The sequence below is a fragment of the Ranitomeya variabilis genome, chromosome 3 (assembly GCF_051348905.1).
Source record: "Ranitomeya variabilis isolate aRanVar5 chromosome 3, aRanVar5.hap1, whole genome shotgun sequence".
Classification (NCBI taxonomy): domain Eukaryota; kingdom Metazoa; phylum Chordata; class Amphibia; order Anura; family Dendrobatidae; genus Ranitomeya; species Ranitomeya variabilis.
In genome coordinates, this window is record NC_135234.1 from 322,705,724 (window position 1) to 322,732,300 (window position 26,577).

Here is a 26,577-nt window from a genome sequence, read left to right on the forward strand (position 1 = left end):
ACTTTTTTTTTTCCCGCAGAAAATCCGCGCTGATTTTCAAGCGGAAAAACGCAAAGTGGGCACAGCGGTTTTTGTTTTCCATAGGGTAACATTGTACTGTACCCTGCATGGAAAACGGCTGCGGATCCGCAGCTGCAAATCCGCTGCGGATCCGCAGCAAAAACCGCAGCGTGTGATCATAGCCTTAGACTGTTTCAGTAGGCTCCCCAATCATGGGGAAGACTGCTGACTTGACAGATGTCCAGAAGGCAGTCATTGATACTCTCCACAAGGAGGGTAAGCCACAAAAGGTCACTGCTAAAGAAGCTGGCTATTCACAGAGTGCTGTATCCAAGCATACTAATGGAAATTTGAGTGGAGGAAAAAGTGTAGACAAAAAGAGAAATGATCCAGCTGGAGGTGGAGGCAGTTCAGACTTTGTGAGACTTTATTAGACAACTAAAGCGATAAATAGTTCTTCAAAAAGAAAAATCTTTACATAGCAAACACCTGGCACACCAGTGAGGAGGATCAACGCGTTTCAAGTATGAAGTCTTACTCATGATCTCAGGATGAGGAAAAAGTGTGGTAGAAAAAGGTGCACAAGCAACCGGGATAACCGCAGCCTTGAAAGGATTGTTAAGAAAAGACCATTCAAAACTTTGGGGGAGATTCACAAGCAGTGGACAGCTGCTGGAGTCATTGCTTCAAGAGCCACCACACAGACGTATCCAGAACATGGGCTACAAGTGTCACATTCCTTGTGTCAAGCCACTCATGAGTCATGACCAATAGACACCAGAAGCATCTTACCTGGGCCAAAGAGAAACAGAACTGGACTGTTGCTCAGAGATCCTTCAGATCGTTTTCAAGGTCCTAGAGTCTAGAGGAAGAGTGGTGAGGTAACACAATCCAATATGCTTTTTGTCTAGTGTGAAGTTTTCACAATCAGTGATGGTTTGGGGAGCCATGTCATCTGTGTTTTACCAAGACCAAAGTCAGGGCAGCAGTCTACCAGGACCATTTTAGAGCACTTCATGATTCCTTCTGCAGACAAACTTTTTGGAGATGGAAATTTCATTCTCCGGCAGGACTTGGCACCTGTTCACACTGCCAAAAGTACCAATACCTGGTTTAAAAACAACAGTATCACTGTGCTTGATTGGCCAGCAAACTCGCCTGACCTTAATCCCATAGAGAATCTATGGGGTATTGCCAAGAGGAAGATGAGACACCCCAGACCCAACAATGCAGACGACTAGAAGGCTGCTATCAAAGCAACCTGGGCTTCCATAACACCTCAGCAATGCCACAAGCTGATCGCCTCCATGCCATGTCACATCAATGCAGTAATTGTAAGTATTGAGTGCAGTAACTGAACATACATTTCAGTAGGCCAACATTTTGGATTTTAAAATAATTTGTCAAGCTGGTATTATAAAGTATTCTAATTTTCTGAGAAAATGACTTTGGTTTTCATTGGCTGTAAGCCATAACCATCATGAAATAGATCACTATTTGTAATGACTATATAACACGAGTTTCACTTTTTGTATTGAAGAACTGAAATAAATCAAACTTTTTGATTATATTCTAATTTAGTGAGAAGCACTTGCATATTACGTGTGGATGGAGCTTAGCTCCTGAGCTCTCTCCATGCATGGGCACACCTGCAATGATGTACAGTTAAGTCATTTTGCCTTAAAGGGTTAAAAAAATATTTTTTTTTTAAGCTGGGGTGGATAGTAGGCCCTCTGAACAAGTCAAGATCACTGTTCACATTCACTGTTCACTAGTTTAAATCATATCACCAAGGTTTGGTAAGGTGTGTGATGACATTGGATGCCAACTACAAGTTACAGGAAACATTTAATCATCCACCACTTGACCCAATTGTTTTTGTTACAGACAGGCATGTGGATAAGGCTTAGCAATTTATTAACAAGCTTTACAAGACAAACTTCGGGCCAACTAATACACATCACTTTCCCATGACAAAAAATAATTAATGGGTCTTGTCAAGTGCAAGAGTAGATATGACCAGGGATCTTGACACTTGGGGTACCTGGGCAATTTAATGTCATTCAAAAAAATATGTTCATCCAACATCCGTTTGATGTCTGGTGACATTTTTCACCGAGACTTCATGTGATTTTATATATTTTAATAATATATGTTGTTTTTTTATTAGCCTTACAAAAGGTATCAGTTTGATGCCAAGATGAATTGGCCACAAAAAAAATAAATAAATAAATAAATAGTTCACTGTATTACTGGCTCACATTTATTCTCCAACCACAATTCCATATAAAATAAATAAATTATATACGGAATATAATATAAATATTATAGTTCATGCCAACCCCTTCACCACATCCATCGTACATGCAAGGCACAAGTCGGTAGGCGGGTGTATGAGGCGGGCTCAAGGGGTAAGCTTGCCACATAATCTGCAGGTAGCGGCTGGGGGTTAAAGCAAGGAGCTGCCTGTTATAATTGCAGATGGCATGAAGCGCCACCACCAGCGATTGTTAACCTGTTAAATGACGCTGTCAAGCTCTCACAGCATCATTAACAGAGAGCCAACAGGTGAACGTGTCCGTGATGTGATTATGGGTTGCAGTGACAGCATGGAGGTATGTTGAAAACCTCCATGCTTGTTATTACACAGAGCTTCCTTGAAAACCACCTTAGGACCAGGCTTCAAATTACACCGGGATTTTTGTTATATACAGCAATGCTATGGCATGGTTATATAGCACAAGCAATGAGACGATCGCAGCTTCAAGACTGACAAAAACAGTAAAAAGTATAATTTAAAAAAAAAAAAAAAAAAAAAAAAAAAAAAAAAAAGTTTAGATCACCCTCCTTTTTCCCCCCATTAAAATAAAAATATTAAAAAAGACAAAAAAATATGTGGTATTGCTGCGTTCAGAAAAGTCAGATCAAAATATAAAAGTTAAACCTATTGGTAAACCGTAAAAAAATATATATTTTTTTCCAGAACGACAAAATTACTTTTTTTTTTGTTTTTGTTTTTTTTAATATAGACACTGCAATATCACAAAATATCTTTTAACAAGCAATCAAAACAACATGTCTATCCCAAAATGGTACCAATAAAAATGTAGTTTAGTTGTGCAAAAATATAAGCCACCTCAGAGCTCCATAAATTAAAATATAACAGGTCATTATGGGCGAAAACCCCAAAACCTCTGTTTTCCAGTACACTATGTAGTAACATGAACGGTGTCATGCAAAAGTACAATTCATCCTGCAAAAAACAAGCCCTAATATGTCTATGAAGACAGGAAAAAAAAAGTTATGGCTTTGGGAGGAAAAAACTGAAAACGCAAAAAATTGAAATTGTTGTGAAGGGGTTAAAAAGATGAAAAATTGATATTTTTTTTTATTCGAAACTGTACAATGTGAGTCAGACAACTGGCAAACAATACAAAATTCCATCAGAAGGTGCCAATTCAAGGTGATTAATAATGCTGCAGTGTTATCCAATATCAATTTATTAGTTGACTCAATATACAAAAGCTTGTCGTTATTTGTACGATCTCTAACCAGCCATCAACAGAAGAGCCTCAATCACACACGAATATACTTACCATGCACTTGTTTCCTGATGTCCTTCATTGGATCTATCCATATCTGAAAAGGAAAGGTTTATTAGTGGGTTTTAACCATTTATTACAAAGAGGACTTAATATGCTGAAAAAAACAAATCACATATTCTTTAGGCATAACATGGTAAAGACAAACCTACATGAGCCTTTACAGTCTTACCAATATCTCCAGACTGAGCAGTGGCATTGCTAAAAGTAGTGCTCGAAGACCAAAAAAAGTAAAAGAATGTTTCCTATGTATGTCTCTCCATGAACAGATATTAGCACATCTGAAAACACCCTACTACTAACTGCAAGTGTCAAAATTTGGAAAGGGTTTAATAAAAGGTTTTTTTTTTTAGATTAATTGCCCAGATTGTTTCGTTTGTCTTCAATGGCCAAATCTAGGGATGACTCCCTATTTGTCGTAACGTGATGGAGGAGAATGACCCAACAGTCATAACCTTAAAGTTACCAAACACTAAGTAGATCCTCATAGTTCTACCACAACAAATTTGGCCCAACAAGGCATAGGATACACTCGGGAGGTCTTGTGGAGCCCGTGTTATCTGACACCAAAACGTTAGCAGCAGATCCTTTAAGGAGTAACTAAACTTTAATTTTTTTCAACAATTTTGACCAACTTGAAACCTTATGAATCTTTGCAAATCATTATTTAAGGATACCACATGACAGCCTTATACTGAAGTAGGTGGGTAAGGAATTTGATAACTGGCAGAAAACAAAGTTGTCATAAATGGTACATTCTCTAAATGGGATATAGCCAGCAGTGGGGTACCGCAGGGATCTGTGCTAGGACCGATTCTTTTTAACCACTTTATTAATGACCTTGTGGATGGGACAGAGTAAAGTGTCAGTCTTTGCTGACGACACCAAACTATGTAGGATACTAAAACCTGATCTTGTTATTATAATATTGCAAAACGATCTGGATAACATATCTGAATGGGCAAACACTTGGCAAATGAGGTTTAATGTACAGGGTGGGCAATTTATATGGATACACCTAAATAAAATGAGAATGGTTGGTGATATCAACTTTCTGTTTGTGGCACATTAGTATATGGGAGGGGGAAACTTTTCAAGATGGGTGCTGACCATGGTGGCCATTTTGGAACCAACTTTTTTTTTCCCAATGGGAAGAGGGTCATGTGACATCAAACTTATTGAGAATTTCACAAGTAAAACAATGGTGTACTTGCTTTTAACGTAACTTTATTCTTTCATGAGTTATTTACAAGTTTATGACCACTTATAAAATGTGTTCAAAGTGCTGCCCATTGTGTTGGATAGTCAATGCCACCCTCTTCTCCCACTCTTGACACACTGATAGCAACACCGCAGAAGAGATGCTAGCACAGGCTTCCAGTATCCGTTGTATCAAGTGCTGCACATCTCATCTTCACAGCATAGACAATTGCCTTCAGATGACCCCAAAGATAAAAGTCTAATGGGGTCAGATCGGGAGACCTTTTTCTTGTTAAATTCTCAATAAGTTTGATGTGTCACATGACCCTCTTCCCATTGAAAAAATAAAGTTGGATCCAAAATGGCTGAATTCAAAATGGCCGCCATGGTCACCATGTAGATAACTGTAGAGAAATGCACTTAGGATGGAGTAATCCTAATGCTGCATATACATTAGATGGGAGTATACTTGGGATTACAGAACAGGAGAAGGACTCTGGTATTCTGTTTACAAGTAACCTGAGAGCAGCAGTACTCCATGTCAAGCAGCAGCAAAAGCAAACAAGATTTTAGGGTGTATAAAGAGAGAAATCGTGCAATCCCAACATGTTACCTCTTTATAAATAAATAAATCATTGGTGAGGTCACGTCTATAATATTGGATCCAGGTTTGGGCTCCACATTTTAAAAAGGATATTAAGGATATTCAGAAGTTAGAATCAGTTCGAAGGAGGGCAACAAGATTATTACAAGGGATGAAGGCCTCTCATATGATGAAAGGTTGGAAAAGTTAGGCTTGTTTATCTTACAAAAAAAAAAAAGGATGCCTCGGAGATCTCATTTATATGTATAAATAAATATGTGTGTGGCTAGTACAGACGACTGGCACATGACTTATTCCTTCCACAGACGATACTGAGGACCAAGGGGCATTCATCACTGGTGGAAGAAAGGAGATTCCGGCAGCTAAACAGGAAAGGGTTATATACAGTCAGAGCAGTCAGACTGTGGAGGGCCCTACCACAAGAGGTAGTAATGGCGGACATTATAAATAAGTGACAAAATGTACAATTGGTGAAGAAAGGTTCAACTTGATGGACCTAGGTCTTTTTTCAACCTATGTCACTGATTTGTCTTTATTCTTTTGAAAAATAAATTAAAAATACAATGCATCCATTACATTGTACAATAGAGGGGGCAGTGAGGGTCTGTTAATCCTACTGCAGGAGATTGTTCTGAAATTCACAGAAAAAGCCCCAGTGTAGCTATTGAATACATTAAAAATACCTTTTATTAATTTATCTTAAAAATATTTAACCGGTGCACCAACCCAAACCACCACCATGTAAAACCATACCATAGAAAAGGCCAGGACAGTTCCTAGCCCTGCACTACACTATATGTACCCTACCAGCCAGCAGAGGTTGGCACCCTAAGACCTGCGAAAATGGCGCCCCCGCTCACCATGAACTTGTCCCTTCTATCCCTATACAACCCTGTGGGATGGGGTAGAAAAGAAACAGTTACATGCATACAGTGTGGCCAACAATATAGATAGGGTCCTAAGTCTTAAAGCAAAATAAGCAAAAAAGATAACCCTATTTTGACCCTGCCTACCAGCGGAGGTTGGCACCCTATTTTAAAGTTGACGTAAATGGCGCCCCCGCTCCTCGGCGGCTATCCCCAATATATCCCTTATCCAAAAGAATTTAAAAAAAAGGGGGGATTTGTAAAGTGAGGCGCTATAGTGCTTCAAATATCGATTCAAAAATATTGCTGGAGTTTCTTAACCCCTTAGTGACAGAGCCAATTTGGTACTTAATGACCAAGCTAATTTTTACAATTCTGACCACTGTCACTTTATGAGGTTATAACTCTGGAACGCTTTAACGGATCCCACTGATACTGAGACTGTTTTTTCGTGACAGATTGTACTTCATGTTAGTGGTAACATTTCTTTGATATTACTTGCGATTATTTATGAAAAAAAATTAAAATTTTGCAATTTTCAAACTTTGTATTTTTATGCCCTTAAATCAGAGAGATATGTCACACAAAATAGTTAATAAAAATAGTTAATAAATAACATTTCCCACATGTCTACTTTACATCAGCACATTTTGGAAACAAATTTTTTTTTTTGTTAGGGAGTTATAAGGGTTAAAAGTTGAAAAATTCTTATTTTTACAACACCATTTTTTTTTTTTTTTTTTTTTTAAGGACCACATCACATTTGAAGTCATTTTGAGGGGTCTATATGATAGAAAATAACCAAGTGTGACACCATTCTAAAAACTGCACCCCTCAAGGTGCTCAAAACCACATTCAAGAAGTTTATTAACCCTTTACGTGCTTCATAGGAACAGAAACAATGTGGAAGGAAAAAATGAACATTTAACTTTTTTTTGCAAACATTTTAATTCAGAACCATTTTTTTATTTTATTTTCACAAGTGTAAAAACAGAAATGTAACCATAAATTTTGTTGTGCAATTTCTCCTGAATACGCCGATACCCCATATGTGGGGGTAAACCACTGTTTGGGCGCACCGCAGAGCTTGGAAGAGAAGGAGCGCGCCGTTTGACTTTTTCAATGCAGAATTGGATGGAATTGAGATCGGATGCCATGTCATGTTTAGAGAGCCCCTGATGTGCTTGAACCAGCCTGGCTTACCAAATTTTTAGGGGTCAAAAACCAAAGAATATAAATACCAAAATCAGCAGGTTTTTGAAATGATAGAGACGTTAAAATGTAACTTTTACTATGTTACTTAGTTAAAAATGTGCTGTAGACAAACAGTGTCACAAAAGTGCTGGTGCGGACTTAAAAAATACACAAAACAAACTGACGAACCATATAAAATTTCACTGTCTCTATTCACCTCTAAGGGCCAAATATGGTCCCTATAAAGACAGAGATCTACAATCCACCTATATTTCAGTCTACCGTACCAACATGAAGGGAACTCCCCCCTCCCAGCATACTCAGATGATTATTGGTGATAACGTACTCTACCGTAAATACGGGGGCCGTATACTCCAATAGGTATAACGGGGGATACCTCTCACGGGGCTCCTCTAGGGGAATGTAGAGTACAGTGATGATGGATCCTATAGTAACAGTGCGCAGATTCAATATACTGAATACACATACAGATATAGGACCTTAACTGCCAAATATCCTGGATGGGCTGAAGATCCCCCAAATCAGTGGCTGAACGAACAATCACACCGTTTTCCACTCAAGGAAACTTCTCTAGGTGTTTGTCCACAAGGGCCACTTAGTGGGATCTCATGTCACGTCCACCCATTACCAATATACTCATCTGCTTATGCTGCTGGTCATCGCAGTCCTCCTGCAGAGTGAGTTTTTCAGGACTCCCTGGCGGTTTCCACATACATCCGCCCCACGGTCTCCTGTTAGTGATATGCCTCCCTGATGCCCTCCCTGATGTGCCTAAACAGAGGAAACGCTCCACAAGTGACACCATTTTGGAAACTAGACCCCTTAAGGAACTTAACTAGATGTGTGATGAGCACTTTGAGCCCCCAAGTGCTTCACAGAAGTTTGTAAAGTAGGGCCGTGAAAATAAAAAAATCACGTTTTTTCTACAAAAATGAACTTTTTGCCCCCAATTTTTTTTTTTTACAAGGGTAACAGGAGAAATTAGACCACAAAAGTTGTTGTGCAATTTCTCCTGAGTACGTCGATACCCCATATGTGGGGGTAAACCACTGTTTGGGCGCACTGCAGAGCTTGGAAGAGAAGGAGTGCCGTTTTACTTTTTCAATGTACAATTGGCTGGAATTGAGATCGGACGCCATGTCGCGTTTGGAGAGCCCCTGATGTGCCTAAACAGTGGAAACCCCCCACAAGTGACCCCATTTTGGAAACTAGACCCCTTAAGGAACTTATCTAGATGTGTGGTGAGCACTTTAAACCCCCAAGTGCTTCAAAGAAATTTATAATGTAGAGCCGTGAAAATAAAAAATCCTTTTTTTTTTCCTCAAAAATAATTTTTTTAGCCTGCAATTTTTAAATTTTCTCAAGGGTAACAGGAGACATTGGACCCCAAAATCTGTTGACCAGTTTGTCCTGAGTACGCCGATACCCCATATGTGGGGGGCACTGTTTGGGGCGCCGCTTGGAATGCAGACTTTGATGGGATGGTCTTTGGGCGACATGTTGCATTTGCAGAGCTCCTGATGTACCTAAACAGTAGAAACCCCCCACAAGTGACCCCATTTTTGAAACTAGACCCCCAAAGAGCTTATCTAGATGTGTTGTGAGCCCTATGAACCCCCAACTGCTTCACAGAAGTTTATAATGTAGAGCCATGAAAATAAAAAAAATCATTTTTTCCACAAAAATGATCTTTCACCCCCAAATTTTTACTTTCACAAGGGTAACAGGAGAAATTGGACCCCAAAATTTATTGTGCAATTTATGCTGAGTAGGCTGATACCCCATATATGGGGGTAAACCACTGTTTGGGCGCATGGCAGAGCTTGGAAGGGAAGGAGCGCCGTATTGGAATGCTGACTTTGATAGAATGGTCTGCAGGCGTTATGTTGCGTTTGCAGAGCCCCTGATGTACCTAAACAGTAGAAACCCCCCACAAGTGACCCCATTTTGGAAACTAGACTCCCCAAGGAACTTATCTAGATGTGTGGTGAAAACTTTGCATACCCAAGTGCTTCACAGAAGTTTATAATACAGAGTTGTGAAAATAAAAAATATTTTTTTTTTCCACAAAAAAGATTTTTTAGCCCCCAAGTTTTTATTTTCACAAGGGTAACAGGAGAAATTGGACCCCAAAAGTTGTTGTCCAATTTATCCCGAGTACGCTGATGCCCCATATGTGGGGGTAAACCACTGTTTGGGCGCACGGCAGAGCTCAGAAGGGAGGGAGCACCATTTGACTTTTTGAGCGCAAAATTGGCTGTGGCGTTTAGAGAGCCCCTGATGTACCTAAACAGTGGAAACCCCCCAATTCTAACTCCAACTCTAACCCCAACACACCCCTAACCCTAATCCCAACCCATAATCCTAATGACAACCCTAACCCCCAAAACACCCCTAACCCTAATCCCAAAGCTAACCATAACCCTAATCAAAACCCTAAACCCAACACACCCCTAATCCTAATCACAACCCTAACCTCAAAACCTAACCCTAATCCCAATACACCCCTAACCCTAATCCCAACCCTAGCCTTAATCCTAATCCCAAACCTAACCCTAATCCCAAATGTAACCCTAATGCCAACCCTAATCCAAACCCCAAACCCAACTCTAACCCTAACTTTAGCCCAAACCCTAACTTTAGCCCTAAACCTAGCCCCAATCCTAACCCTAACTTTAGCCTCAACCCTAACCCTAGCTCTAACCCTAATCCTAGCTCTAACCCTAACTCTAGCCCTAACCCTAACCCAAGCCCTAACCCTAAGGCTATGTGCACACGTTGCGGATTTTGCTGCGGATCCGCAGCAGTTTCCCATGAGTTTACAGTACAATGAAAACCTATGGGAAACACAAAACGCTGTGCCCATGCTGCGGAAAAATCCACGCGGAAACGCAGAGGTTTACATTCCGCAGCATGTCACTTCTTTCTGCGGATTCCGCAGCGGTTTTACACCTGCTCCATAATAGAAAACCGCAGGTGTAAAACCGCAGGGGAATCCGCACAAAACCCGCGGTACATCCGCGATAAATCCGCAGGAAAAACGCAGCGTTTTGGCCCTGCGGATTTATCAAATCCGCTGCGGAAAAATCCGCAGAGAACCATTCTACCTGTGCACATATCCTAACCCTACCCCTAACTGGAAAATAGAAATACATACATTTTTTTTATTTTATTATTTTTTCCTTACTAAGGGGGTGATAAAGGGGGGGGGGGTTATTTACTATTTTTTTTATTTTGATCATTGTGATAGGATCTCACAGTGACCGGCCGGCAGATCATGGCGGGCGCACTGCGCATGCGCCCGCCATTTTCTTACCGGAGCAAGAAGCCAGCGGCCAGTAGAAGAAGCAGGAGGACCCAGGGACACCGGTAAGTATAACAGGGTCCCCGATCCCCCTATTTCTCTGTCGTCTGATGTGCGATCACATCAGAGGACAGAGAATGACATCGCTTTTTTTTTTTTATTATTATTATTTTTTTTACGGTGACGGTAAACAGTTAATTACCTGCGATCGCAAAACAGGGGTCGGTAAAAACCGACCCCGATCATGTTCTTTGGGGTCTCGGCTACCCCCGGCAGCCGAGACCTCAAAGATCTTCCGGGTGCTGGCCGGCGGGCGCACTGTGCATGCACACGCCATTTTTCTCCCGGAAAAAGATGGCGGTGCCCATCGGGAGCCACGAGGAGCACCGGGGGAGATAGGTAAGTATCTGGGGGCAACCTGGGACCCCATTGCTCTGTCCTCCGATGTGCGATCACAAATCGCAGTTTTTTTTTTCTTGGTGCGACCGTCGGTAAACTGTTAATTACCGGCGATCGCAACTCGGGGGTCGGTAAAAACCCCCCGAATCATGTTCTCTGGGGTCTCGGCTACCCCCGGCAACCGAGACCGAAGAGAAAATCCGACTCTGGGGGGCGCTATTCACTTTTTCCACTGTCCGCTGTGGTTTAAGTACCCTTAACTTAGGCGTATCGGCAGTCGTTAAGGGGTTAAGCATGGGTCCCCCCGTGTCCATTCATACACCGTTCCAAAACACATAGGAGAAAACTCCCCCAAGTTATCCCTATACTGTACTTCAAATAGTTATTTCCTCCTTGGAACTAGTGCAAGAATTCATCAAATAGAACCAAATAGAGAAAATATATATATATATATATCCCAACGAAAATAATTTGTCAAATAGAATTCATCCAAATATACAGGGGATAGGGGGGGCGTGGCTATGTAGTTGGAGCGAGCAGACGCACTTAGCTGGAGCTCCTAACATCCTACCATTATCCGGGCACATTAACCTCCTTAAAAGCGGAACGATTACCACCTACGGTTCTCCTGTGGCACCGGGAGGTGAACGGCTGCAGCAGACAGTATTCTGAAGCTGGAGGACGGCTTGGGACCCGGGGGAGTCTGTGAGTGCAGCGGGACACACGAGGCGGCGGCCATCTTTGTGGGCGCGCGCCCAGAGGATCGCAGGAGCGGTGCAACTTTTAACAATACCGCCGGGACTTCAGCACTCCTGGGCGGCTCTGCAGCATAGTCCGACAGCACGGGGGACCTGAGGAGAGGATCGGCGGTACTGGCGAGAGGCGGCAGACACTCTGCAGGTGCGCACTCAATCAGGAGGAGCTGCTGCACTAAGTACTATCCGGGCAGCGCGTCAGGAGAGGTGACTGTTATCGGCATTCATTATAGTGGGGACTATCGGTGTGTGCCCTGAAATAGTGGCCCCGGTCTTCCCCCCAGTCTGAATATACCTCTCTCTGTCGGCGCTAAAGATTTGGAGGGCTTGGCACCCCTTCTTGCTGCTGACTCCGTGGAGCTGTGGCCCTTCTCCTCCCCCCTGGTGCGCTGAGTTTACTCACTTCAATTGATTAGACTTTGCTGCATATAATCTGACCCGTTGTGATTGGGGACTCCCTGCCTGTCTCGTGACTCCTTGCTGCCACCATTTTACTTTCCACCTCAAAGAATCATGCAGCACTCAAAGGGTTCGGCAACTGCCGACAAATTGAAAAAATTTGCCAGAGAGGAACCCTCTGATAGTGGTCGGAACCTTAGGAACAGCTCCTCACTAGCGTCACGTAAGGGCCGTCCATCAGATAGTAATGAAGAGGGGGTACAGGACGACTTAACCCTTAAACGCGCCTCTGAGCAATTAATGCAGGCTATATCCTTGACCAGATCTGCTCTTACAGAAAAGATAGAAGACGTGCACACTGAGGTGGGGCGCCTGAGACGTGATATGCAAAGTATGGGAGGTCGCATTACGGAGGTGGAAACAAGAGTTTCCCAAATGGAAGATGTAATTCCCCCTATGGAGGCCAAATTGACAAAGGTGGCTGGCTCCATTAATGCTTGGAAACAGAAGGCAGATGATCTGGAAAATAGACTACGCCGAAATAACATCCGGATTGTTGGTCTACCAGAGCGGTCTGAGGGCCAGCACCCTGAAGAGTTTTTGGAAGACTGGCTGAAATCCTCCTTGGGGGGTGAGTTCTCCTCAACTTTCTCCGTAGAGAGAGCCCACAGAGTTCCTACGAGACCTAATCCCCCCGGAGCCCCCCCGAGGCCTCTCTTGGCGCGCCTCCTCAACGGTAAAGATAGGGACGCTATCCTGCGTCTAGCAAGGCAGAAAAGCCCTATTAAATTTCACAACACCACCATTTCAATCTTCCCGGATTTTTCGGTGGAGCTTCAGAAACAAAGGGCACGTTTCATCGACATCAAGAAACAACTCAGAGATCGCAATGTCATATATTCCATGATATACCCTGCTAGGTTGCGGGTGGTTTATGAGGGTACCTCTGTGTTTTTTACTGACCCAGAGGAGGCGGTTGAATGGCTGCGCACCCACGGTGCGACCAATGCAAAATAATTCTAAAATATTTGTGCTATTACTTACGAAATGGAGCTTCCAAGAAAGGCGTCAAATTTATCAACAATATCGGACGCTGATTTCAGTGAGGATATCCCCGTTTTTTCTTCTCAATAGGAGTATGGGACTTCACTCCTACACTGTTTGGTTTTTTTATACACTGTTCTTATCTTGTAGTTTGGTTCAAACTTGTTCTACAGAAAATTGCTGTCAGGGAGATGTGTTTTTCCACTGTATTTCAGGAACATGTTGGCGTAACAATGTTTATAATATGCAACTAAGAAGGTATGGCATCTAATCTTACATGGTTGACATGGAATGTGAGAGGCCTGGGATCACCACGAAAAAGAGTTAAAGTATTTTCCCAGATAAAGCGTTATCACCCACATGTAGTCACTCTGGTAGAAACGCATTTGACAAGGGACTCGGCCCGATATGTCCAGAAACCGTGGGTACAGTGGTCTGTTCACACATTTCATACGAGCTACTCTAGAGGGGTCTCGTTGTTAATCCATAAGGATATTAGATGGGAGGTCGGAGAGATATGGAGAGACACTGAAGGGCGTTTTATTTTTGTACACGCATGGATTGATTTGAAGGAATATGTTATTATTTGTATATATAATCCCCCCCCTGCTAATTTATCCATCATAAAAAAGGCATTGGGATTTACTTTAAACTACCCAGATGCACATATTGTGTGCATGGGCGATTTTAACCTGGTTATGGATGAGGGTCTTGACAGACTTAGACTTGAAGATAGGGCTCCAGGGGAGACTCTAGGCCGATCTCGTTTATTCACATTCATGGAGGGCAGTGGCTGGTTGGATTTATGGAGGATACAATACCCAGATAAAAAAGAATACACCTGCCACTCGTCAGTTCGGCGCACTTTATCTCGCCTGGATTATATCTTTGGCTCCAGCAATTTGGCCATTTGGGTAGAGGAGGTACAGCATGGGAATAGAGGTATTTCAGACCACAGCCCAGTAATCCTTAAACTTAACTTTGGTCAGAAGAGGCAGGAGAGGGTTTGGAAACTAAATCCATTTTGGTTAAAACTGATTGGCCCCAATGATAGAACTCTAGAACAACTAGACTGTTTCATAACATCCGACCCAGAGCCACAAAATATAAATATGTTTTGGGACGCTCTTAAAGCGTTCATGAGAGGTTGCCTGACGTCTACAATCTCCTACATTAAACGGAAAACCTCTCGTGAAGATGATGAGATGGAACAACGACTAAGGGACTCAGAAAAGGCCTATATCGCTAATCAGACCAGTGTGAATAGGGCAGAGTGGTTGTTATCTCACAGATTACATGCACAATATGTTGACACTAAATCCAAACGTAAACTTTTCTTCACTAGACAAACTTACTTTGAACTGGGGAATCAGTCAAGCAAACTACTAGCCTTCATGGTACGACAACAAAATACATCGAATACTATACTTAAAATCCGAAACCCAGATGGCATAATAGTGACCTCCACGAGTGACATACTTCTATGCTTTCAGGAATATTATAAAAAGTTATATCGTTCTCAAGGGGACCTTAATACGGTGGACTGTCTGGGTTACTTGTCAGATATTGAATTTCCTGTGTTGAGCTCTGCACAACAGGCTTTTTTAGATGCAGATTTTACTTTGGAGGAAATTAATACTGCTATAGCGGACATGGCCTCTGGGAAGGCACCGGGCCCCGACGGGTTCCCCATAGAATTGTATAGGCAATATCGTGACCACCTAGCACCGAGTCTTTTGAGGGTGTTCCGGGAAATTTGGAGAGGGGGAGGTTCTTTGCCAGATTCTTTTTATGATGCAAATATTATAGTTTTAAAAAAGGAAGGTAAAGACCCCCTGGAATGTGGATCATACCGCCCTATATCACTGGTAAATGTTGACTATAAGATTTTCACTAAAATACTAGCCACTAGATTGAATGCAGTAATATTAGATATAATACACCCAGACCAGACCGGATTTATGCCTGGTAAAAACACGTCTATTAATATTAGGAGGGTCCAGTCGGTAACACAATATAGCTCACTAAAATTGGAAAACAGATGGGCTTTGGCCTCGCTAGACGCGGCCAAGGCGTTTGATTCCCTTGAATGGTCCTTTTTAAATGCATGTCTGCAGAAATATAATTTCGGCCCCAAGTTTCAAAAATGGATTAGCGCAATATATATGAAACCTAAAGCTCGGATAATAGTCAATAATTCCAGGTCAGATGCTTTCCCCCTAATGAGAGGGACCCGGCAGGGCTGCCCCCTTTCGCCGGCCCTTTTTGCCCTCGCTATCGAAGCACTAGCGATACGTATGAGATCTGCCCCGTCTATTAAAGGTATTACAATAGCTAACCGTGTAGAGACTGTTGGCCTGTATGCAGATGACATGGTAGTTTTTATGGATGATGTGGAAGAGACATTACCACAGGTGATTTCCGTCATAAATAAATTTAGTGGGTACTCCGGATTATATATAAATTGGGACAAGTCCTCCTTGATGTCTCTCTCCCATGCTTCGGCTGATCACCTTGAGAAGCTATCACCATTACCAGTAGTGTCCCATTTTAAGTATTTGGGAATAAATATACCTAGGAGTAGTAGGCTGGATTTACAGCTTAATGTTCTGCCATTATTAGATCTAGTCAAACATAAATTTACGGTATGGGAAAAATTGCCATTGTCTGTCTCTGGTCGTATAAATCTAATTAAGATGATATTACTTCCGAAGCTTAACTATTCCCTCCAGCACAGTGCAGTTCCCGTCCCCAGATCCTTTTTTTCAAACCTAAACTCCTTAATATCATCTTTTGTGTGGGGGAAATCTAGACCTAAACTTAAGCTGTCTACTTTGCAAAGATCCAAACAGATGGGGGGTGTAGCGTTACCTAATTTTTTTCTATATTACTTAGCCGGACAATTAAGAGCACTGAGTGCGTGGATGCCTGGGGGTCATCTTCCAAACTCGGAAAGTCATCTGGCCCATGCAGCAAAAACGGAGTGTTTACTGGGTTTTTTAGAAATAGACAAACCCAATACCCCTAAATTGTTACCACTCCTTCGCCTAGCGAGATCGGTTTGGCGTCAGGGGAAAAAGGTCGCTCACTTTGAAAATATTATAGCCGAAATGCCATTGTGGAACAATGAGTGTCTCCGGGAGCTGTTAGATCACCCATCTACCCAATTTTGGACCTCGCATGGGATTGCTTCCATTAATAATTTATACGAACAGGGTGTGTTGATGTCTTTTGAACAACTACGAGTTAAATGTGATATTCCAAGATCCCAATTCTTTCGTTATTTGCAACTTAGATCTGCGCTACAATCATATATACGCAGAATGGGGCCTATGTCAATAATATCGTCCCTTCCGTTAATAGGGATCCTCAAATCACAGGGGCCCCGAGGTCTCATTTCCACTCTATACACACATCTATTGTCTGTGGGTGCGGATTCTGAGGTACTGCCGGTTAAAGGGAAATGGAAGCTTTTAATTCCAGATCTTCAGGATGAGGACTGGGAAATGATTTTAGAGTCCCCATCCAAGGTATCCCCATCGGCTAACAATAAAATGATCCAAATGTATATAATACATCAAGCTTATCTAACCCCGTCGCGGCTATTTAAAATGGGTAGGAGCGGCTCCTCGGAATGTCTGAGATGTCATGTAGAGGAAGCGGATTTTCTACACATGATATGGGGCTGTCCAATCATTCAATCCTTTTGGAGGGAGGTGACATCCTTGCTGTCCTCTCTAATGCATACTTCTGTCCCCTTAGATCCGTTAATATGTCTATTCGGAGTACTTGATGAAGAGATATGGGGACATCATGTACAAATTCTTCTGAGAGAAACACTTTTTTTAGCAAGGAAAATAATAGCTTTAAGATGGATGGGGAACAATAATCCGTCGCTCAGAGCATGGATCGATCTGGTGAACTCGGTAATACCTTTTGAACGCACACTATACCAGAATAGAGGTTGTATGGGAAAATTTGAAAAGATATGGGAGATATGGAACTCTTCATACCACACCATGTCATCACGTGATGGATAGCCTAGCTTTTCTACATTATTTGACAAATTTTCATTGGTTACTGCCTCTTCTCGATGTTTAAAATATATGTTTGCTACAGTGGGTGTTAGTTTTTTATTTTTCTTTTGGCAGCAAGATGATTGAGTGTTCAGAAAAAAGAGTCTAAAGTTTTGTTGTAGATTCTTTGGGTGTACTGTAATGCTTTAACTTTTCTGTGAACGAAGTCATGTAACATTTTGTGTATTAAGATGACTGGAATCATACTTGTTTATCAATTCGGTTACAATATTATGTGCACCTTGTTATGTTCAATAAACGAGTTTAAAAAAAAAATATACAGGGGATATACCCATAACAGAAACTCAACAGCCAGTAAGCATGCCCACAACAGAAACTCTACGCGTTTCCCCTCTAAAACATGAGGTTCATCAGGAGTAAATTGATAGTATAGGACCACTTAGGTTAGCATTGATATAGTCCTTTGCACAGTTGGGCAAACCCCCTCTCGATGTAGTGCTTAGGATTGAGTGCCCAGATAAGCTCATTATGTAGCCTCCGCCTTACCCGTCAGATCAAATCACCTGGTGATTCAGTGTGTGTCACAGTGTCTGGTGCCCGATCTAGTCTGCGTTCCAGCTATTGAGCATATGCGGAAGTGCATGTTTACACCGCCGGCAGTTCGATTCTCATGTGCGCAAGTGCCGATATACTGCGTTCCATTGATGCGTTCCACATACTGCGCACACACGGTAGTGTCATACCACGCCATCTGCGCAGGTACAAACGTCCTGCGTTCCATTGACGCGTTTGATCATCTGCCGGCAGGTTGGATCTCATGTGTGCAAGCGCCGATGTACTGCGTTCCATTGATGCGCTCCACATACTGCGCACACACGGTAGTGTCTCATACCACGCCATCTAAGCAGGTGCAAAAATCCTGCATTCCAATGACGCGCTTCATCATCTGCATACCAGCGGACGAATACCGAGATGATCCCTGGTGATCTCCACTATGTTCATTAAGACTAACAAAAAATGGCATATAAATCTAATAACCATATTATTACAAAGACCAGGCTATATAGTGTCACATTCCGGGCTAAATAGATGATCTTTTGTCAAATGGATGTGCTTGACAAATATGAACCGATAAAATATCCTCAGATGAGAACGGATAAAAATAATGGGTCTTAATGGGCTATGATATGGATCTGGGGCTAGCGAATGCACGCACGTATTAAGATGACATGAGAACATAGTGGAGACAGTCTCACCAGAGATCATCTCGGTAATCGTCCGTTGGTAAGCAGATGATGAAGCGCGTCAATGGAACGCAGGATTTTTGCACCTGCGCAGATGGCGTGGTATGACACTACCGTGTGTGAACAGTATGTGGAGCGCATCAATGGAACGCAGGAAGATTGTACCTGCGATGTTGGCATGGTATGACATACTACCGTATGTGCGCAGTATGTGGAACGCATCAATGGAACGCAGTATATTGGCACTTGCGCACATGAGAATCGACCTGCCAGCGGTGTAAATATGCACTTCCGCATATGCGTAATAGCTGGAACGCAGACGAGATCGGCCACCAGACACTGACACACGCTGAATCACCAGGTGATTTGATCTGATTGTTAAGGCGGAGGCTACATAATGGGCTTATCTGGGCACTCAATCCTAAGCACTACATCGAGAGGGGACTTGCCCAACTGTGCTGAGGACTATATCAATGCTAACCTATCACCTATGAATAAGCTAAATGGTCATATACTATCCATTTACTCCTGATGAACCTCATGTTTTAGAGGGGAAACGCGTAGAGTTTCTGTTGTGGGCATGCTTACCGGCTGTTGAGTCTCTGTTATGGGCATATCCCCTGTATATTTGGATGAATTCTATTTGACAAATTATTTTTGTTGGGATATATATATATATATATATATATAATATATATATTCTCTATCTGGTTCTATTTGATGAATTCTTGCACTAGTTCCAAGGAGGAAATAACTATTTGAAGTACAGTATAGGGATAACTTGGGGAAGTTTTCTCCTATGTGTTTTGGAACGGTGTATGAATGGACACTGGGGGGACCCATGCTTAAACTCCAGCAATATTTATATTGAATCGATATTTGAAGCACTATAGCACCTTACTTTACAAATCCCCCTTTTTTTTTTTTTATTCTTTTGGATATATAGGGGATAGCCGCCGGAGGAGCGGGGGCGCCATTTAAGTCAACTTTAAAATAGGGTGCCAACCTCCGCTGGTAGGCAGGGTCAAAATAAGGTTATCTTTTTTGCTTATCTTGCTTTAAGACTTAGGACCCTATCTATATTGTTGGGCACACTGTATGCATGTAACTGTTTCTTTTCTACCCCATCCCGCAGGGTTGTATAGGGATAGAAGGGACAAGTTCATGGTGAGCGGGGGCGCCATTTTCGCAGGTCTTAGGGTGCCAACCTCTGCTGGCTAGTAGGGTACATATAGTGTAGTGCAGGGCTAGGAACTGTCCTGGCCTTTTCTATGGTATGGTTTTACATGGTGATGGTTTGGGTTGGTGCACCGGTTAAATATTTTTAAGATAAATCAATAAAAGGTATTTTTAATGTATTCAATAGCTACACTGGGGTTTTTTCTGTGAATTTTTGATATAAATTATATCCCCAAAGATAACCTTTTTTCTGTGAGGAGATTGTTCTGATAACCAGAACAAGACACGTGCTCACCTTTCACTGCCAGCATTGGTACTCTAAAGGAGTATGTTCTGATATTAATGCAGCTGAAGACAGGCAAATAAGTTTGGAAAAAGCAGGGGTCTAGAAGCTTCTTACACACAGTAGAAAGAAAGAAGACAAATCCCCTTAGAAATGGTTGGCAAAGTTTCATAAAATTTCATAGACAATTTATTAAAATAAAAATTGAAAGGTTACTGTAAGTCCTGTACAATGCAAGATGGGGCCTCTGTAAGGTGTGCTGCTTTTTCCAACACATTCCCGATCAGACTTAGAATTTAGAGGCCATGTCAATACCTTGAGCTCTTGATCATGCGGATATTGCTACTCCACAGTGTGACAGAAACAATTATTCTCCAGAAAGAGGTGATTAACATATGGTCCATGTTATACACGGTGTTAAGTGTTAAAGTCCTCCATTTTTGTCCACAAACTTTCAGATGAGTTGAAATTATAGGCACTTCAGTTAAAGGATTCATGCTTCTCAATCTGAGAGTAGCAGAGAATAGGGACAGAAACCCAAATTACAGCGCTGTATTCCTGCTTCTCCCCATCCGCAATATGGTTCCAGAGATACAGGCCTTATTTAGTGCTACTTTTTCTGGTCGTTACTAAGGGAGTGGATTTAAAATAAAACAAAAAAACTGATTTCTCAGGGGAGCTGCAGGTTTTTGTTATTGCCTGGTTGAAACTGACCTCTGACATGGGTAGTTTTATGCTATAGAGGATATGGAAATCTTTTAAGTGACTGACAGAAGCCTTTTACACTCCAGTGAATGATGGCACTTTTAACATAAATCATTAACATCTTCAGACAATAAATTTGCACAGTATCCCTTAACAGGGACTTAAAACAAAAATAAACTACCAATTTCCAATAATAAAAAGACTAATGTATACGGAACAAAAGAAGAACCTAGTGCAGCATTATTAAATGCCACTCAATGATTCATTCTTTGGGAATGTTTATTTAACATTAACACACTTAACAAAACATTTTTTCAACATTACATGGGGCTGGGGCTTTTCAACTAGATGTGCCAGGAGGTCAGTATCTGTTAATCAATGTCTGCCAAACAGAGCTACACAGACAGAAGGGGTCTGTGCCTGCTGCAAAAGTGCGCTCAACCGTTTGCAAGTTCATCCTGAGCAGATTAATCTGGTGGACAATGAGGTCTGAAAAAAATACTGGTGGAAGCTAATTAAAATGACACTGGCTCTGCAAAAAACAGACAATGAGGCAAAATTGAAAATGCTACTCAAAGCATCAAGGTTTATACAAGAGTGTTACAATTTGACCCAAAAGAACATGGGAGTCATTTTACACAGGCAGATAAATTGCTTGAAAGAAGTGATGTTCCATGATACAGCCAATCAATCCGCGCTTAAACTTGCATTCATATGTTACAATAGTGGATCTTTTTTTCATAAACACCATTGTCCGGTGCGTTTTATAAACTGCAAAATACGGTATTTGATCCCTTGCTGATTTTGTAAGTTTGCCCACTGACAGACAAGAACAGTCTATAATTTTAAGGGTAGGTTAATTTTAACATTAAGAGATAGAATATAAAAAATAAAATCCAGAAAATCACATTGTATAAAATTATATAAATGTATTTGCATTTTGCAGTGAGAATTAAGTATTTGATCCCTCTGGCAAACAAGACCTAATACTTGGTGGCAAAACCCTTGCTGGCAAGCACAGCAGTCATACGTTTTTTCGTAGTTGATGAGGTTTGTGCACATGTCAGGAGGAATTTTGGTGGACTCCTCTAAATCATTAAGATTTTGAGGCTGTTTGGCAACTCGGAGCTTCAACTCCCTCCATAAGTTTTCTATGGGATTAAGGTCTGGAGACTGGCTAGGCCACTCCATGACCTTAATATGGTTCTTTTGAGCCACCTCTTTGTTGCCTTGGCTGTATGTTTTGGGTCATTGTCTTGCTGGAAGACCCAGCCACAACCCATTTTTAACATCCTGGCAGAGGGAAGGAGGTTGTCCCTCAGGATTTTACGGTACACTGCTCCATCCATTCTCCCATTGATGCGGTGAAATAGTCCTGTGCTCTTAGCAGAGAAACACCCTCAAAACATAATGTTTCCTCCTCCATGCTTGACAGTGTTCTTTGGGTCAGACAGCATTTCTCTTCCTAAAAACACAGCGAGTTGAGTTAATGCCAAAGAGCTAAATTTTTGTCTCATCTGACCACAAAACCTTCTGCCAATCACTCACAGAATCATCCAGGTGTTCGGTAAACTTCACACGGGCCTGCACATGTGCCTTCTTGAGCAGGGGGACCTTGCATGCACTGCAGGATTTTAAACCTTTACAACGTAATGTATTACCATTGGTTTTCTTGGTGACTGTGGTCCCATCTGCCTTGAGATCATTAACAAGTTCCCCCCATGGTGCCCCAGATAAATATATATCATTTTGCATTTCTTCCATTTTCTTACTATTGCACCAACAGTTGTCTCCTTCTCACCTAGCGTCTTAATTATGGTTTTGTAGCCCATTCCAGCTTTGTGCAGGTCTATGATCTTGTCCCTGACATCCTTATAAAGCTCTCTGGTCTTGCCCATGTTGTAGAGGTTAGAGTCTGACTGATTAATTGACTCTGTGGACAGGCGTCTTTTATAAAAGGTGACTATGTAAGACAGCTATCTTTAATGCAGGTAACGAGATGATTAGGAGCGTCTAACTGGTCTGTAGAAGCCAGAACTCTTAATGGTTGGTAGGGGATCAAATACTTATTTCTAACTGCAAAATGCACATAAATTTATATATAATTTATACAATGTGATTTTCTGGATTTTATTTTTGATATTCTCTCAATGTTATTATTAACTTCCCCTTAAAATTATAGACTGTTCAGGTCTTTGTCAGTGGGCAAACTTACAAAATCAGCAAGGGATCAAATACTTATTCCCCCCACTGTAATATATATATATTCCATGCATTGGAATCGGAAGTGTATATACTATATGCTCACTGAGTTCCCCAAATGCGGGCCTAGTACTAGAAAGCCATGACCTCGTCCATAACTCGTCAGTCAATTGTGCAATTGTCCTAGCAGAATTGCGTCCCCTGACAAACTGGTGGCAGCGGTGGGATCTGCATGATATCGCCAGTATTTTCCTTCAAAAAAAATATATGTGAGCAATGGGAATAGGGGAAAATGTATAATTGTATTAACAACTAGCTCTGTGATAGTAAACAGAGGGTGGTTAGATTCAAAGTTAACAGTGGGATAACATTAGTTTATATTGAGCCCTTTTCTTTTTAATATAAATGTATTAATGAGCTTATAGAAGGCAAACAGAAGAATTTCAATATTTGCAGATACTATACTAAATTCTACAAGATCATCAACAGAGAAAAGGATAATGTAATATTACAGAGGGATTTACTGTATATAAGTTTAATGTAGATGAATGTTAGATCATGTTTTACAATTGTGTACTAAATGGTAAAACTGCCCCTGAAAAATACTTGTGTGTATAAGACAGCAAACAACTTTAGTAACCAGAGCCAGGCAGCTGCTGCCCAGTCAAATAAAATAATGGGGTGCATTAAAAGGTGTACAGATGTACATGCTCATGATATGAACACAATTTTTGCCTCTATATAAGTCCCTTGTCAGGCCACATTTAGAATACACAGCACAGTTTTGGGTTCAGGGTATAGGAAAAACATGGCTAAACTAGAGCAGGGGCAGAGAAGAGCAACCATAGTTAAGGGAAAAGGTGGACTGATGCCACGGCAAGAAATCAAACTTTTTTCAGTTTGGAAAAATGAAGGGTTAGGACTGATTTTATTGCAATGTACAAATTCAAGAACTGACAGTAAAGAGATAACATGTATGCTTACAACGATGACAAAAGGACATCCTCCATGCATGTTTAATAATCATCGCAAAAGGCTATTTTATGCTCAGCGAGATGATAGAACTTTCTGCCACATGATGCTGCAATGGTTGATTCCCTACAAAAGTTCAAGGAGGGCATGATTCCTTTCTTGAAAAATATGATATTAAAGGCTGCGTGTACTATATATATTCTATGATAGGATCCAGGGAATTAGTCCAATAGCCATATGTAGAGGTGAGGAGGAATTTCATATTCGGCAATTCCTTCCTCTGAGTTAACATGTTAGTTTTAAGGCTGAAAGAAGACCAGTTAATCAAATTCAACCTATAATCTATGAAAGCATTGTTAAATCATTGGACAGGTTTAGACTGGTGATTATTATTTCCCTCATAAAGGCTCCTTAAAGCCAAGAATCCTGTATATACAATCTATTATTCATAACCCTCTTACCTTGTTAGGAGGAGATTGCCATATGGCCAGGCAAAAATAATCTTCCTCAAGAATGTTCAAGTGACTACAAACTTTCTTAAAAAGATCCTGCCCTTTGGCATGTTTCTACAGGGAAAAAAACAAAAAGGTCATTTAGTGAATCTCAAGTAATGTACTTTTGTTAATGTTTTCTGTAGACAAATATCAACTGTTTGGAAGAAAGTCCATTGATATTTAGTAAAAACATTATGAATAAAATGTAACGTTTATCACTTTATTTTTTAACAGTTCATCATGTGCAAGTGAAATGTAACCTTACACAAGTGCATCATCTGATTCATGCTGCCCAAACCTCTGGAAGCACGACTCAGAGCTTGGCTGTACGATTGCTGCTAGGTATATTTTTTCTCACAAAGGTTCCGGCGTTTCAGAGAGTAAAATTTTAAACAGTAGGGCATGAACAATAAAGTTTACATATTGTGCTCCTAGAGCCAATTGACAGGCCTCTCCTACCCTAAAAGGTCCCTGCAGTAGAGCTGGACTAGTCTGGACTTCTGGCAAGATCTTTAAAGGGAACCCATCACCCCCCAAATCGAGGGTGAGCTAAGCCCACCGGCATCAGGGGCTTATCTATAGCATTCTGTAATGCTGTAGATAAGCCCCCGATATATCCTAAAAGATAAGAAAAAAAGGTTAGACTATACTCACCTGGGCGGGCGGTCCACTCAGATAGGTGTCGCAGTCCGGTCCGGGACCTCCCATCTTCATACGATGACGTCCTCTTCTGGTCTTCACGCTGCGGCTCCGTGGTCTCCGTACCTCCCAGTTGTGCCCCCGTGTCATCCCTGTTCCCCCTGTGATCTCTCTGCCCCTCCAACTATATACCCTCTGATCTGTGTCCTCCAGCTATATGCCCTGTGATCTGTGCCTCCAGCTATGTACCCCGTGATCTGTGCCCCCCAGCTATATGCCCATGATCTGTGCCCCTCAGCTATATGCCCGAGATCTGTGCCCCTCAGCTATGTACCCGCGTGATTTGTGCCCTCGAGCTATAAGCCCCCTGTGATCTATGTGCCTCCCAACTATGTGCCCCCATGTCATCTGTGCCACCCGCTATGTGCTTGAATATGACATCTTTGCTCCCCCCGTGGTCTCCGTACCTCCCAGTTATGTGCCCTCATGTCATCCCTGTTCCCCCTGTAATCTCTGCCCCTCCAGCTATATGGCCCCTGTGATCTGTGCCCCCAGCTATGTACCTCCCGTGATCTGTGCCCCCCAGCTATATGCCCGTGATCTGTGCCCCTCAGCTATGTACCCCCCTGTGATTTGTGCCCTCCAGCTATATGCCCCGTGATCTCTGTGCCTCCCAGCTATGTGCTTCCATGTATTCTGTGCTCCTCCTGTGATCTGTGCCCCTCAGCTATGTTCCCCCTGTAGTCTGTGCCCCAATAGGATCTCTTTGCTCCCCCAACTATAAGCCCCCTGTGATCTGTGCCTCCCAGCTATGTGCCCCCATGTCATCTGTGCCCTTCCTGTGATCCCTGTGCCCCCCCAAGCTATGTGCCCCCTATGATCTGTTCCCCCTGTCATCTCTCTGCCCCCCGAAGATATATGCCCCGTGATTTGTGCCCTCCAGCTATTTGCCCCCTATGATCTCTGTTCCCCGTGATCTGTCCCCCGAAGCTATATGCCCTGTGATCTGTGCCCCCCAGCTATGCGCCCCCTATAATCTATTCCCCCTGTGATTTGTGCCCTCCACCTATTGCCCCCTGTGATCTGTGCCCCCAGCTATGTGCATCCCTCTGATCTCTGACTGCCAGCTTTGTGCCCCCCTGTGATCCCTGTGACGCCCTGTGATATTTGTGCTCCCATGTGATCTGTTCCCCCTATGATCTGTCCCCTCCAGCTATGTGCCTCACCATGATCTGTGCCCCCCAGCTATATGCCCTCCTTTGATCTTTGTTCCCCCCTGTCATCTTCGTGCCACCCCTGGAAAAGCAGCTGCGAGAAGCAACATGATCACCATCACCTAACATCACAGCTGCACGAAAGAGAAAGATCTCCAGCCATCATATTAAGGGTGAGTTACCATAATTAAATTGTTTGACTAAATATACCGGGGTAATT

General features: G+C 42.2%; 1 protein-coding gene across 18 annotated transcripts in view; it reads right to left on the reverse strand.

The window, feature by feature from the left end:
• Positions 1 to 26,577, reverse strand: part of LOC143815937 (protein 4.1-like) — a 405,258-nt gene that overhangs the window by 197,571 nt on the left and 181,110 nt on the right. For all 18 annotated transcript variants that reach the window (XM_077295758.1, XM_077295756.1, XM_077295754.1 and 15 more), the window contains 2 exons: positions 24,472 to 24,576; positions 3,597 to 3,639 (listed from right to left, as the gene is read on the reverse strand). In XM_077295758.1, the coding sequence (XP_077151873.1) occupies positions 3,597 to 3,639; positions 24,472 to 24,576 (148 nt within the window). The remainder of the gene's footprint in view (positions 1 to 3,596; positions 3,640 to 24,471; positions 24,577 to 26,577) is intronic.